Genomic DNA, 13,745 nt, shown 5'->3' on the forward strand with positions numbered 1-13,745 from the left:
ACAGATTACTGCACCTGTACATAGCCCACCTATAATTTAGCCCAAACAACTACCTCTTTTCCCTACTGCATTTATTTTATTTATTTTGCTCCTTTGCACCCCATTATTTTTTATTTCTACTTTGCACATTCTTCCACTGCAAATCTACCATTCCGGTGTTTTACTTGCTATATTGTATTTACTTTGCCACCATGGCCTTTTTTTACCCTTACCTCCCTTATCTCACCTCATTTGTTCACATCGTATGTAGACTTGTTTCTACTGTATTATTGACTGTATGTTTGTTTTACTCCATGTGTAACTCTGTTTCGTTGTATGTGTCGAACTGCTTTGCTTTATCCTGGCCAGGTCGCAATTGTAAATGAGAACTTGTTCTCAACTTGCCTACCTGGTAAAATAAAGGTGAAAAAAAACCTGCTAAGAACAAAGTGCGCTTCTTTGACAAGCTATTCCAAGCCATGGTGCATTTCCACTACGGACTTACGCCAGTGGTTTACCCAAAAGGCTCAGACTCAAAGGGCCATGGCCTCAGTGGACCTGCTCTGACTTGGAGTACTTTTCAGCTGTTAAGACATGGTTTAACACTTTCCACCATTAACACCTTCTCATAAAGAACTGTCTTGATGATGCAGAGGTTGATGATTCTGCTCTTCACAAGTCCTCAGTGTCAGCCCCAGCTATACAGAAACAAATTTACCAAAAAATAAAGCTAGAGCTTACATTACCATAATCACTTGTGACACACTGGTGCTGCACTGGAAAAAACACATCACTTTCCTATACAGTTGCCTAATGGGGTTGAGTACAGCATCCCCCAGCATATCACAATAATGGAAGTACATATATTCACAGTGAACAAAACACATCACTTTCCTATACAGTTGCCTAATGGGGTTGAGTACAGCATCCCCCAGCATATCACAATAATGGAAGTACATATATTCACAGTGAACAAAACACATCACTTTCCTATACAGTTGCCTAATGGGGTTGAGTACAGCATCCCCCAGCATATCACAATAATGGAAGTACATATATTCACAGTGAACAAAACACATCACTTTCCTATACAGTTGCCTAATGGGGTTGAGTACAGCATCCCCCAGCATATCACAATAATGGAAGTACATATATTCACAGTGAACAAAACACATCACTTTCCTATACAGTTGCCTAATGGGGTTGAGTACAGCATCCCCCAGCATATCACAATAATGGAAGTACATATATTCACAGTGAACAAAACACATCACTTTCCTATACAGTTGCCTAATGGGGTTGAGTACAGCATCCCCCAGCATATCACAATAATGGAAGTACATATATTCACAGTGAACAAAACACATCACTTTCCTATACAGTTGCCTAATGGGGTTGAGTACAGCATCCCCCAGCATATCACAATAATGGAAGTACATATATTCACAGTGAACAAAACACATCACTTTCCTATACAGTTGCCTAATGGGGTTGAGTACAGCATCCCCCAGCATATCACAATAATGGAAGTACATATATTCACAGTGAACAAAACACATTTCTGAATAATTTCTAATGTCAGCATCCACCAGCATATTTTTATTATTTTCACAATGAATGGAATAACAGATTTCACATCCACACTGAAATATGGACAAAGCACATATTTATGTTATATTGGTCGTCGTAATATAACAGTTGAAGTCGGAAGTTTACACACACCTTAGCCACATTTAAACTCAGTTTTTCACAATTTCTAACATTTAATCCTAGTAATAGGTCCCTGTCTTAGATCAGTTACGATCACCACTTTATTTTAAGAATGTGAAATGTCAGAATAATAGTAGAGAGAATTATTTCTTTCAGCTTTTATTTCTTTCATCACATTCCCAGTGGGTCAGAAGTTTACATACACTCAATTAGTATTTGGCAGCATTGCCTTTCAATTGTTAAACTTGGGTCAAATGTTTTGGGTAGCCTTCCACAAGCTTTCCACAATAAGTGGGGTGAATTTTGGCCCATTCCTCCTGACAGAGCTGGTGTAACTGAGTCACGTTTGTAGGCCTCTTTGCTCACACATGCTTTTTCAGTTCTGCCCACATATTTTCTATAGGATTGAGGTCAGGGCTTCGTGATTGCCACTCCAATACCTTGATATTGTTGTCCTTAGCCATTTTGCCACAACTTTGGAAGTATGCTTGGGGTCATTGTCCATTTGGAAGACACATTTGCGACTATGCTTTAACTTCCTTGCCTGATGTTGCTTCAATATATCCACATAATTTTCCATCCTCATGATGCCTTCAATTTTGTGAAGTGCACCAGTCCCTCCTGCAGCAAATCACCTCCACAACATGATGCTGCCACCCGGTGCTTCACGGTTGGGATGGTGTTCTTCGGCTTGCAAGCCTCCCCCTTTTTCCTCCAAACATAACAATGGTCATTATGGCCCAACAGTTCTATTTTTGTTTCATCAGACCAGAGGACATTTCTCCAAAAAGTTTGATCTGTGTCCCCATGTGCAGTTGTAAACCGTAGTCTGGCTTTTTTATGGCGGTTTTGGAGCAGTGGCTTCTTCCTTGCTGAGCGGCCTTTCAGGTTATGTCGATATAGGACTCGTTTTACTGTGGATATAGATACTTTTGTACCTGTTTCCTCCAGGATCTTCACAAGGTCCTTTGCTGTTGTTCTGGGATTGACTTGCACTTTTCGCACCAAAGTACGTTCATCTCTTGGAGACAGAACGCGTCTCCTTCCTGAGCGGTTATGACAGCTGCGTGGTCCCATGGTGTTTATACTTTTGCACTATTGTTTGTACAGATGAACGTGGTACCTTCAGGCGTTTGGAAATTGCTCCCAATAATGAACTAGACTTGTGGAGGTCTACAATTGTTTTTCTGAGGTCCTGGCTGATTTCCTTTGATTTTCCCATGATTTGCAAATAAATTCAATAAAAATCCTACAATGTGATTTTCTGGATTTTTTTCTCATTTTGTCTGTTATAGTTGAAGTGTACCTATGATGAAAATTACAGGCCTCTCTCATCTTTTTAAGTGGGAGAACTTGCACAATTGGTGGCTGACTAAATACTTTTTTGCCCCACTGACTCAAATTATGTCAATTAGCCTATCAGAAGCTTCTAAAGCCGTGACATAATTTTCTGGAATTTTCTAAGCTGTTTAAAGGCACAGTCAGCATAGTATATGTAAACTTCTGACCCACTGGAATTGTGAAACAGTGAATTTTAAGTGAAATAATATGTCTGTAAACAATTGTTGGAAAAATTACTTGTGTCATGCACACAGTAGTTTTCCTAACCGACTTGTCAAAACTATAGTTTGTTCACAAGAAATTTGTGGGAGTGGTTGATTTTTTTCACTGATTTTTTAAAGACAGGAGCACACAACAAACATGCCTTACGATTGTAGGTAAAACAGGCTCAGAAATAGAAACATTACCATGGAACAAGAGCTAACTAGTGACTAAGCTGAGAGAGTGTACATAAGATCACCTCATAATTCACTGGGCTTCCGTCCCAGAGTTCCATGAGCTGACATGGAAAGGAAACTTCACAACGCCCACTGCATAATGCAGTTATGACACATACGTTGACAAAATATGTTATTGTTATCCTTTGTTTGAACAGGCAATCATATTGGTCCTGTTCTGTTTTATACTAGTGTATAGGACAATAGACTAGGATGCAGTGAGTAAAGAAAATAAAAGCAGAGCCATTGCCACTTTCTCATAAGGGGTGTGGGGGGGGTGGAAAATATGATGACTGCCATTGAACATTACTACATGGATACGCATGTCCAGCCCTGGTTGCCTGGCGATGTTTACAGAATGGGTAGTTACGGAATGAATATCGTTATGGGATGTTATTCCATGGTTCCATGGCGCACAATGACAGTACTGTTTCTTATAACATAGTATTCCCTCATAAGGGAATAGGAAAGAATCAGAACAACATGCCTGGCAGAGCAGAACAATGATAATCAGAAGCATCTCACTGAGCTCATGGGGTTAAACTGAACACAGAGGGACTAAGTAATGAGGTCAGAGGTCATAATGGATATGGTAATGGCAGGATGGCACAGGATACATTTGACATTAAGGGCCAATTGATGTTTGGGAAACAAGTGTCATCACTATCATTTGAATCAGATGACATAAGTATTACTTAGGGCTAGATGTGCAGTGTGCACACAACACAAACCTAATAAAGCAAAACTCACATGGGCACATGTGCCACTTTGGGAGTCTGACACTCAAAATAGACACTTGATGATGCCAATTGTGAAGTGGTGACATAATGCCAGTGTCACATTTCATGAGCTTTAAATGTCTGTCTGGTTTAATCGATGAAGATTCACAAGCTTTTTCATGAATGACTAAAGATATACCCACAGACACCTCAAAAAGACGCAAACAATGAGGAAAACAGTGACAATGAGGAAAATGTTGACAATATGTTAACAAACTTAACCATAGCATAACACCATCTAGTGTCTTAAACTGGAAGTATGAAAATGTAGACAATTGACAAACATAAAGCTGGCATCAAGATACAGCATAATCAATATCCGTTTAGTGGGTACCCAAATAATGATTGTCAAGCAGTCGAACTTCCAACATCAGAACGACTCAATACTTCAATATATTTATACACCATTAGAACAAAGTGATAAAGCAATTGCGTATCCACAACATGTAAAAACAAACGGATTAGTAAAGTTCAAGTAAAAAATACAAACTCACCGGAGGGAGAATATCCGTGGTCCTGATAACTATTCTCCGTTAGTTATTTCTTCAGCGCTCTCTCAGTATCACGTCATGTAAGTCTAAGTATAAAGTTACTCAAAAAAACATTTCCGACTCACGGGTTAAAACAACTTCAGGGATAGTATCAATAGGGTATTATTGTCATATCGTTCTCCGTTTAACTGTCATATTTTGGTTGCAAATAACCCCGTTTTCAACCATTTGTTTTTCAAGCATCACGTTTGTTTTCTCGGTCAAATCCTGTTTGCAATAATTTGTGATTTCTGAATTTCAAATTCCGATAAAATGTTACTTAGTTGAAAAGCAAATAATAGGACTATGAACTAGTTGGGTATGTTCTCCCCAAACCAACATCGTATGTGGAATATTGGATCACTGTTGTTGATTATTTTTTCAAAACGTGATGGACAGATTGCGTAAAACGTAAATTAACCCAAGGTGGAATACTAAGGAATTTCCTGCATGAAGAACATATTTAACAACCCTTTAAGCTGTCAGGAATGCTTTGTGGTTGGCTAGAGGGAGAAATATGTTAATAATGTAGGCTTCTGCCATACCAAATATGGCAACATTATTACGTCTGGAGTGTGGTTCGCATCTGGAAATGCTTAGAATGAAGGGAAGAGCAGGCCAAAAATAGAAGCCGTAAACTTTATTTCTCCCATTCCTCTCAAACGCGCACAGAATCTCCGAATTCCGGGATGTCTCTCCCCTAAACTGTGAACAGTTACAGTACATTTAGAATAACGGAAGTAATATATTGATATAGGTGCTATAATAAGACTATTCTCTGATAGAATTATCCTCATCATGAGAATCGAATCTCGCAACAAATTCAAGATAATTTACGAGGTGAAGCAGTGACAGCATGACAATATCATACCTTTTAATAGCTTTGGCAACTGTTGCATAACTGACCGCAAGAAGAGGTTTTAAAAGAATGTATAATATAAACCATCTATACACATGTTATAACACAGTAAACACCTATCTAAAGGAAGAAGCAATGGAAAAGGCAATATTATAGTATTGTTTATTTTTCTTTTGAATATTATCTATCAATGCGAAGTCAAAATAAGTGGAAACAAACAGATCAACCTGCTTTGAAAAAAAAATCAATCCCACTTCTAAATTAAAGAAAATGTGTACCCCAACACTTGGCTCATAACATAACAGCTGTGAACCCGTGAGAAAACCAATAAAGCAAAACAAAGGATAAAGGTAGATAGTAGAGACTGGAAACGGCGAAGGGGGGGGGGGAAATGTTCAGTTCTAGGGGAAAATGTATTTTTGAAAAAAGTTAGACAGGGTGGTGCTTAGCTTCGATGGAAAACGCGCCAAGAAACATTCCTCGCATAGTTTTGGAACAGTTCAGCAGTCAGCCAACGACGACGTCAGCTTTCACTACAGTATAAAAGACGGGAGGTACTCTGCTTCAGCAGACTGCAACTTGCAACCAGAGCAACACTTATTAAGCCTCTACTCTCTAAAGAGACTAGAAAACAAACCAAATCGCTACAGACGAGACGACTGACCGCTACACTTAGGATAAAAATACATTTGCAAAGACTGAGAGCAAGACATCGTAAAGGGAATAGCAAAATAACAAATATATTTTATTTAATAGGCTACGCAACAAAGAAAAACGCAAATATGCTCATTTTCTCCATCGTCGTGATATTAATTGGAACCTTCAATATGGTAAGTCATTTTCTCTAAACAATATTTCAGTTTAAAGTTGTATATGACTTGTTATGACTTTGAATAGATCGGAACGAATACTAAATGTATGCTTGTATACAATGTAAAGTTATCACACTGGTTTGGAAACCTGTTGCAATCATATCGTATATTAACGGCACCGTTTGAAAATAATAAATAAGCTACGTAAATACAACCTGAACATGTGGCTGTTTTAAGATGTTGCTTACAAAGTATATATCATCATCGAGCTCTGTTATCTGCGCAGGTTCTTTCCTCCTCTTCTTGCCCCTCGGTATGCGAGTGCCCGATGGAGCTGCCCAGGTGCGCGCCTGGTGTGAGCCTCGTAGTGGATAGCTGCGGGTGCTGCAAAGTCTGCGCGAGACAACTCAACGAGGACTGCAGTCTGACAGAGCCTTGCGACAACACTAAAGGACTCGAGTGCAACTTTGGGGCCAGCTTCGGTGCTATGCGTGGCATCTGCCGTGGTAGGTGTCTCTTTCCAACCCTGCTATGCTGTAAACAGATTTTAGGTGTGAATAATGCTAGTTTGGTAGTTTGCAACCATGAGTAAATTAATATGGTAGAAAGCGAAGCTAGTGATATTTTTACTTGAGGGAATAAGAGGACCATGTTATTTCAACTCTAAGGAATGTAACTCAGCACCTCAGTCTAAACTCTAAAGTACAAACATCCTGCTCTGGAAGAAAATGACCCCCCCTCAGTGGTTCCTGTCCTCTGGCAGCCCTAGCCTTCTGAATCATTTTTACAGTTTAAACCAAGCCTACCTCAGCCAGCCTCAGCCAGCATGTGATCTGTGATGTCTATAGCAGACACTAGTCTACTGAAAAGTGGAATAACAGCCATTTACCCCTCTCTTCTCCTCCACAGCTAAGTCAGAGGGAAGACCCTGTGAATACAACAGCAAGATTTACCAAAACGGAGAGAGCTTCCAGCCTAACTGCAAGCACCAGTGCACATGCATCGATGGATCTGTGGGCTGCATCCCCCTGTGCCCTCAGGAGCTCTCCCTGCCCAACCTGGGCTGTGCCAACCCAAGGCTGGTTAAGGTGGCAGGCCAGTGCTGCGAGGAGTGGGTATGTGATGACGGAAAGGACACTGACATAATTGACAAGCTGTTTGGCAAAGACAGCATGACTGAAGAGTCAGAGAGTGACCTTACCAACAGGAATGAGCTCATCGCCATTGTCAAGGGAGGACTCAAGTCTCTAGCTGGTAAGCAGCCTCTATCTAGCAGCAGCCATTTTGAATTTCAGCTTTCAACAATTACATTTGCATTTGCCTCAAATGTTGAAGCCCATACCAGCCCAGTTTCTAACGTTTTCTTGCCTTTTCTCCTTACAGCTTTCAGAGTGCAGCCTGAGAGCCACATGTTTGAGAGTCAGAAGTGCATTGTCCAGACCACTCCTTGGTCCCAGTGCTCCAAGACCTGTGGCACAGGCATCTCCACCCGAGTCACCAACAACAACGGCGAGTGCAAGTTGGTTAAAGAGACACGCATCTGCGAAGTGCGGCAATGCACCCAGTCACCCTACTCCAACCTTAAGGTAAGCTCCAGCCACCAAGACTAAACTGAAACATGGCATACAATCCAACAAAACCAACCAACACTGCTCAGCTTGTTTATGGAAACTCTTGACTGACTGTTTCTCTCCCCTTGTTCCTCCAACAGAAAGGAAAGAAGTGCAGCAGAACCAAGAAGTCTACCCAGGCTCAGAAGTTCACCTATGCCGGCTGCTCCAGCATGAAGAAGTACAGGTCCAAGTACTGTGGATCCTGTGTGGACGGCCGCTGCTGTTCCCCCCAGCAGACCCGCACCATCCGGGTCAAGTTCCACTGCGAGGACGGAGAGACCTTCAACAAGAACGTCATGATGATTGAGTCCTGCAAATGCACCTTCAACTGTCCCCATGCCAACGAAGCCTCCTACCCCTTCTACAGACTCTTCAACGACATCCACAAGTTCAGAGACTAAATCAAATCTGATTGGGCAGAGAACAGACCCCTGAGAGATCCCAAAACAACAACATTGACAGCCAATGGTAGTCCATCTAAATGCAGGGGTCCAACTCAACTGCCAATGAACTATCAACTTCGTGTTGTAACTAGATTCCCAAGGAATTATAGGCTTGCATCATGAGGACTTTATGAAGTGCACTGTCTGCTGTGACCGAATCAGCATTCTAACTTAAGATTCGCTTCATACTACTGGAGCATCAGAGTAGCTTCGTTATGGAGCAAAATGTAAATTAACACGTGTAAATGACAATGTATGTTAATATCAATTCGTTGTGTATATTTTCGACGATAAGTACCAACCAGACATGACCCACACAAACTTTAGATGTGTGTGTATGGATGTTGTTTGGATATGCAGATACATAATTTAATTAAGTATAACTTGATCTTGTAACCTAATGAACCAAGACACCACATGTTACCGTGGTTCCATACATGTTTGTGTTTTGTGGCAGCTAAGGACCTTCCCAACTATCAAGAAAGACAAAGTGAAACATATCAAATGAATGTTTTCATTATTGTTATTAATATTATTTATCAAATTGTAGCTACTTTATTTAGATTTGTGTCATACTGGAATAAATTGTAAAAATGATTTAATTTTATATGTTACAAAATAAAACAGATTTATTTATGAAATGTAAACACTATCTTCGTTTCCTTTGATCAAACTGAAGTTGGCTACCAACAAAACTGTTTTGACTAAACTGAACATATTCATTGGGATTAGTAAACAAGTACATGACATACATTTAGAATCACATCTGGAGGGGAGGTCAAACACAGTCCCCATATTTACTGGGAGGAACTCCAGTAGTTATACCATGGACAATCCCATACTATATACTCCAACAGAGCGATCGTTCAGGGCTGATCCAATCTTATATAACAGAGTTCTGCAGACAGTTTCCAGGCCTTGAGACTGTTTGGTGCATTGGAATGCCATTGTAAAGCTCTGCAAGCCAAGGTAGTTTACATTCCCTATATCAGGCTAAGCCATGCACTTGACCAATTCGAACAAAAAAACTATTAAATCCCAGCATAGCAATGAGCACAGAGCTATGCCAATAACCTGAAGTGATACTATTCTCCATGGTCTTGGATTAGAAGCAGCAATTCAAAGGGGACTATGTGACTGTATTGTACACATATTAAACACAACACAAAACAATTGACCTAATTTGCAGTGGTTGGATAGAAACATTGGCCCTCTGGCACTAGGCAGGCTGCAGTGGGTTTGTGCTGTAAATAGTCTGGAAGAGCCAGGTGGGATACAGCTTCCCAGCCTTAGGAAAAAAGACATCGGGTTGAAACGTGTGGAGGCTAATATTAGCAGGGGTAGGACAGGTAGCAGTAGTGAAGATATAGCTCTCCTCTTAGTTATAGAATCCTCAAAGTAGTCCCTCTTCTTCATCTGCTGAGAGGGTGGCTATACAGTATGCATATGTTGCCAAACACCTTTGACTTGAATAGGGGTGAGCAGACCAGTGCTTAGGGGCAACTTCTAAAGCCATAGGAGTGTTAAGCCTTGAGGATAGAACACACATACACAGTGTTTTTTTATCCAGGTAGAGGGAAGGGAACGGCTCAGGAATGCAGAGGTGGCTCAGAAAGCAGACAGACATCCTGATGGGTGGCAGATGTTTGAAACGGTGGAGCAACATGTTCGCTTTAAGTCAGAGAAGTAGTCAGTCCTAAAAATACAAACACTAAGTGCTCGCTGCCACCCACATAAGGTGTATCGTATCAAAACACGGCATAGAAAAGCCATCTAACCGAGACCACCACCGCAGAGCACCTATGCAGAACTTAACTTTCCTGCAAGACTGGCAGAAATGACTGTTAATAGTGTGTATTTAATAGGAGGCAGTTTAGAACGGGTGCAAGGCACATCCCTCTCGGTTATGGTCAGGCCGCATACCGAACCCACTGTGCCCGCTGCTGAAAGTTTAACAAATATTCATCCAACATTTTTTTTAATGTTTATTATTTAATTTCTTTCATAAGGCCTCGAGGTTTACCTTATCTTAAGAATGTATTTATCTCTTTCTACCAGTCAGAATTTCAATCAAAATACTTTTAGTAGTCTGTTTTGGTTGGTTCCGTCGCCCAATTTTTTCTCTCCCCTTCTGAACTTAAGATATAATTTCCAACCCTGTTTTGTTGGGAAAGTGCAATCATACTTAACACAATGCACAACAACTGGCCACCGCAGAGGCGCTCCATCCATTCACCAGCCAACTTTAACTGAACACAGAGACAGTGGTGCTCCATCCATTCACCAGTCAACTTTAACTGAACACAGAGACAGAGGCGCTCCATCCATTCACCAGCCAACTTTAACTGAACACAGAGACAGTGGTGCTCCATCCATTCACCAGTCAACTTTAACTGAACACAGAGACAGAGGCGCTCCATCCATTCACCAGTCAACTTTAACTGAACACAGAGACAGTGGTGCTCCATCCATTCACCAGTCAACTCTATCTGAACACAGTCAAAGAACTGGACCCAGAGACCCCATTGTTGTGAGAAAAGGGAAGAAAAGGGCACCAAAAGAGCAGAAAAACATTAAAATCCTCATACACCCAGACACACAAACACACACAAAATCAGGCGCCCCTGAAATTAAATCACTCACCAACTACCTCACTCCTTGAACATAAAGTGTGTTTATATGACAAAGACATTAGCATGGAGGCTTCGTTAGGCACTACGTAATGCAGCGCGGCCCCAGAAGCTAATGGGGAATGGAGAGAGAGGGAGGCTCAGCCATTAGAGCATTACAGCATTCTGGAAGCTTTTGAGGCACTGATGTCATCTCTTTTATTGCCCCCTTGTCTATAACCTCAGGTTAATATACAATATTATAGGGAACCCAAGGGTGAGAGGCACGGAGGGTTTTAAACAGCCATTTAGAGTAGACCAACCGGAGAAACAGACCCACTTCCTCTAGAACAGGGCCATCTGGTGGCTGGTAGCAGTATAGCAGGAACATAACCAGCATGCTGTATGCACCGGTCAGTCTGAGATTTGACTTACATCAATTAGGGACATGATGGTCATTGAGAGAGATGGTGTATCAATAAGTCCTGACTGCATCCTGGCAGGGACTGTGTTGCACAATACCCTAACAAGTTGCCAAGTTGATTAGCAATATAAATGCCTCAGTCAGTTTCATCCCGGCCACAGGAGTGTGATAATGCTGCCTGCGTTCATTCTCACACCAGATGGAGAGGAGCAGGGCTGTTTAATGAGGGCTATGAAATAAAACAGAGCAAGCAAGAGTAATGGGGGAATTGGGTGGAGGAGGGAGTGAGAGAGAAAAGAGGAAGAGAGGCTTCAGCCAATATGTTTAGTAAGTTTAACACTGTTGAGTTGCTGGAGGTGTCTGGTGTGTAGACGCTGGATCAGGAGACAGACCAGACCGTAAAATGAATTAGATAAGATCTGTCCTCGATAGAACAACTTTAATCCAAAGTGTTAAGTAATGTCCTAGGAACGCACTAGTGAGACATCCACGGTGCATTACACTGGTCTACAGTGATATTAAGTTAATATACACTGCTCAAAAAAATAAAGTGAACACTAAAATAACACATCCTAGATCTGAATGAATGAAATATTCTTATTAAATACTTTTTTCTTTACATAGTTGAATGTGCTGACAACAAAATCATACAAAAATTATCAATGGAAATCAAATTTATCAACCCATCGAGGTCTGGATTTGGAGTCACACTCAAAATTAAAGTGGAAAACCACACTACAGGCTGATCCAACTTTGATGTAATGTCCTTAAAACAAGTCAAAATGAGGCTCAGTAGTGTGTGTGGCCTCCACGTGCCTGTATGACCTCCCTACAACGCCTGGGCATGCTCCTGATGAGGTGGAGGATGATCTCCTGAGGGATCTCCTCCCAGACCTGGACTAAAGCATCCGCCAACTCCTGGACATTCTGTGGTGCAACGTGGTGTTGGTGGATGGAGCGAGACATGATGCCCCAGGTGTGCTCAATTGGATTCAGGTCTGGGGAATGGTCGGGCCAGTCCATAGCATCAATGCCTTCCTCTTGCAGGAACTGCTGACACACTCCAGCCACATGAGGTCTAGCATTGTCTTGTATTAGGAGGAACCCAGGGCCAACCGCACCAGCATATGGTCTCACAAGGGGTCTGAGGATCTCATCTCGGTACCTAATGGCAGTCAGGCTACCTCTGGTGAGCACATGGTGGGCTGTGCGGCCCCCCAAAGAAATGCCACCCCACACCATGACTGACCCACCGCCAAACCGGTCATGCTGGAGGATGTTGCAGGCAGCAGAACGTTCTCCACGGCATCTCCAGACTGTCACGTGCTCAGTGTGAACCTGCTTTCATCTGTGAAGAGCACAGGGCGCCAGTGGCGAATTTGCCAATCTTGGTGTTCTCTGGCAAATGCCAAACGTCCTGCACGTGTTGGGCTGTAAGCACAACCCCCACCTGTGGACGTCGGGCCCTCATGGAGTCTGTTTCTGACCGTTTGAGCAGACACATGCACATTTGTGGCCCGCTGGAGGTCGTTTTGCAGGGCTCTTGCAGTGCTCCTCCTTACACAAAGGCGGAGGTAGCGGTCCTGCTGCTGAGTTGTTGCCCTCCTACGGCCTCCTCCACGTCTCCTGATGTACTGGCCTGTCTCCTGGTAGCGCCTCCATGCTCTGGACACTACCCTGACAGACACAGCAAACCTTCTTGCCACAGCTCGCATTGATGTGCCATCCTGGATGAGCTGCACTACCTGAGCCACTCGTGTGGGTTGTAGACTCCGTCTCTTCTACCACTAGAGTGAAAGCACCGCCAGCATTCAAAAGCGACCAAAACATCAGCCAGGAAGCATAGGAACTGAGAAGTGGTCTGGGGTCACCACCTGCAGAACCACTCCTTTATTGGGGGGGGGTCTTGCTAATTGCCTATAATTTCCACCTGTTGTCTATTCCATTTGCACAACAGCATGTGAAATTTATTGTCAATCAGTGTTGCTTCCTAAGTGGACAGTTTGATTTCACAGAAGTGTGATTGACTTGGAGTTACATTGTGTTGTTTAAGTGTTCCCTTTATTTTTTGGAGCAGTGTATAATTAACAAGCCTTGATGCTTCCCCATGAAAAAAACATACATCATTGGACCAATGTGGACTTCTGTGAAGGATATTTAATGAAATATTCCCCAGGTTATCATTACCTAAAAACCATAAGCCATATCA

The 13,745-nt window shown here is 42.1% G+C and overlaps 1 protein-coding gene across 1 annotated transcript; it reads left to right on the forward strand.

The window, feature by feature from the left end:
- Positions 1-6,177: 6,177 nt before the first annotated feature.
- Positions 6,178-9,150, forward strand: LOC135513152 (CCN family member 1-like). The gene is made up of 5 exons (XM_064935910.1): positions 6,178-6,465; positions 6,734-6,953; positions 7,357-7,701; positions 7,831-8,033; positions 8,159-9,150. The coding sequence occupies exons 1-5, from the start codon at positions 6,418-6,420 to the stop codon at positions 8,459-8,461; spliced, it is 1,119 nt and encodes a 372-aa protein (XP_064791982.1). The 5' UTR covers positions 6,178-6,417; the 3' UTR covers positions 8,462-9,150.
- Positions 9,151-13,745: the final 4,595 nt, after the last annotated feature.

This window comes from Oncorhynchus masou, chromosome 24 (assembly GCF_036934945.1).
Source record: "Oncorhynchus masou masou isolate Uvic2021 chromosome 24, UVic_Omas_1.1, whole genome shotgun sequence".
Classification (NCBI taxonomy): domain Eukaryota; kingdom Metazoa; phylum Chordata; class Actinopteri; order Salmoniformes; family Salmonidae; genus Oncorhynchus; species Oncorhynchus masou.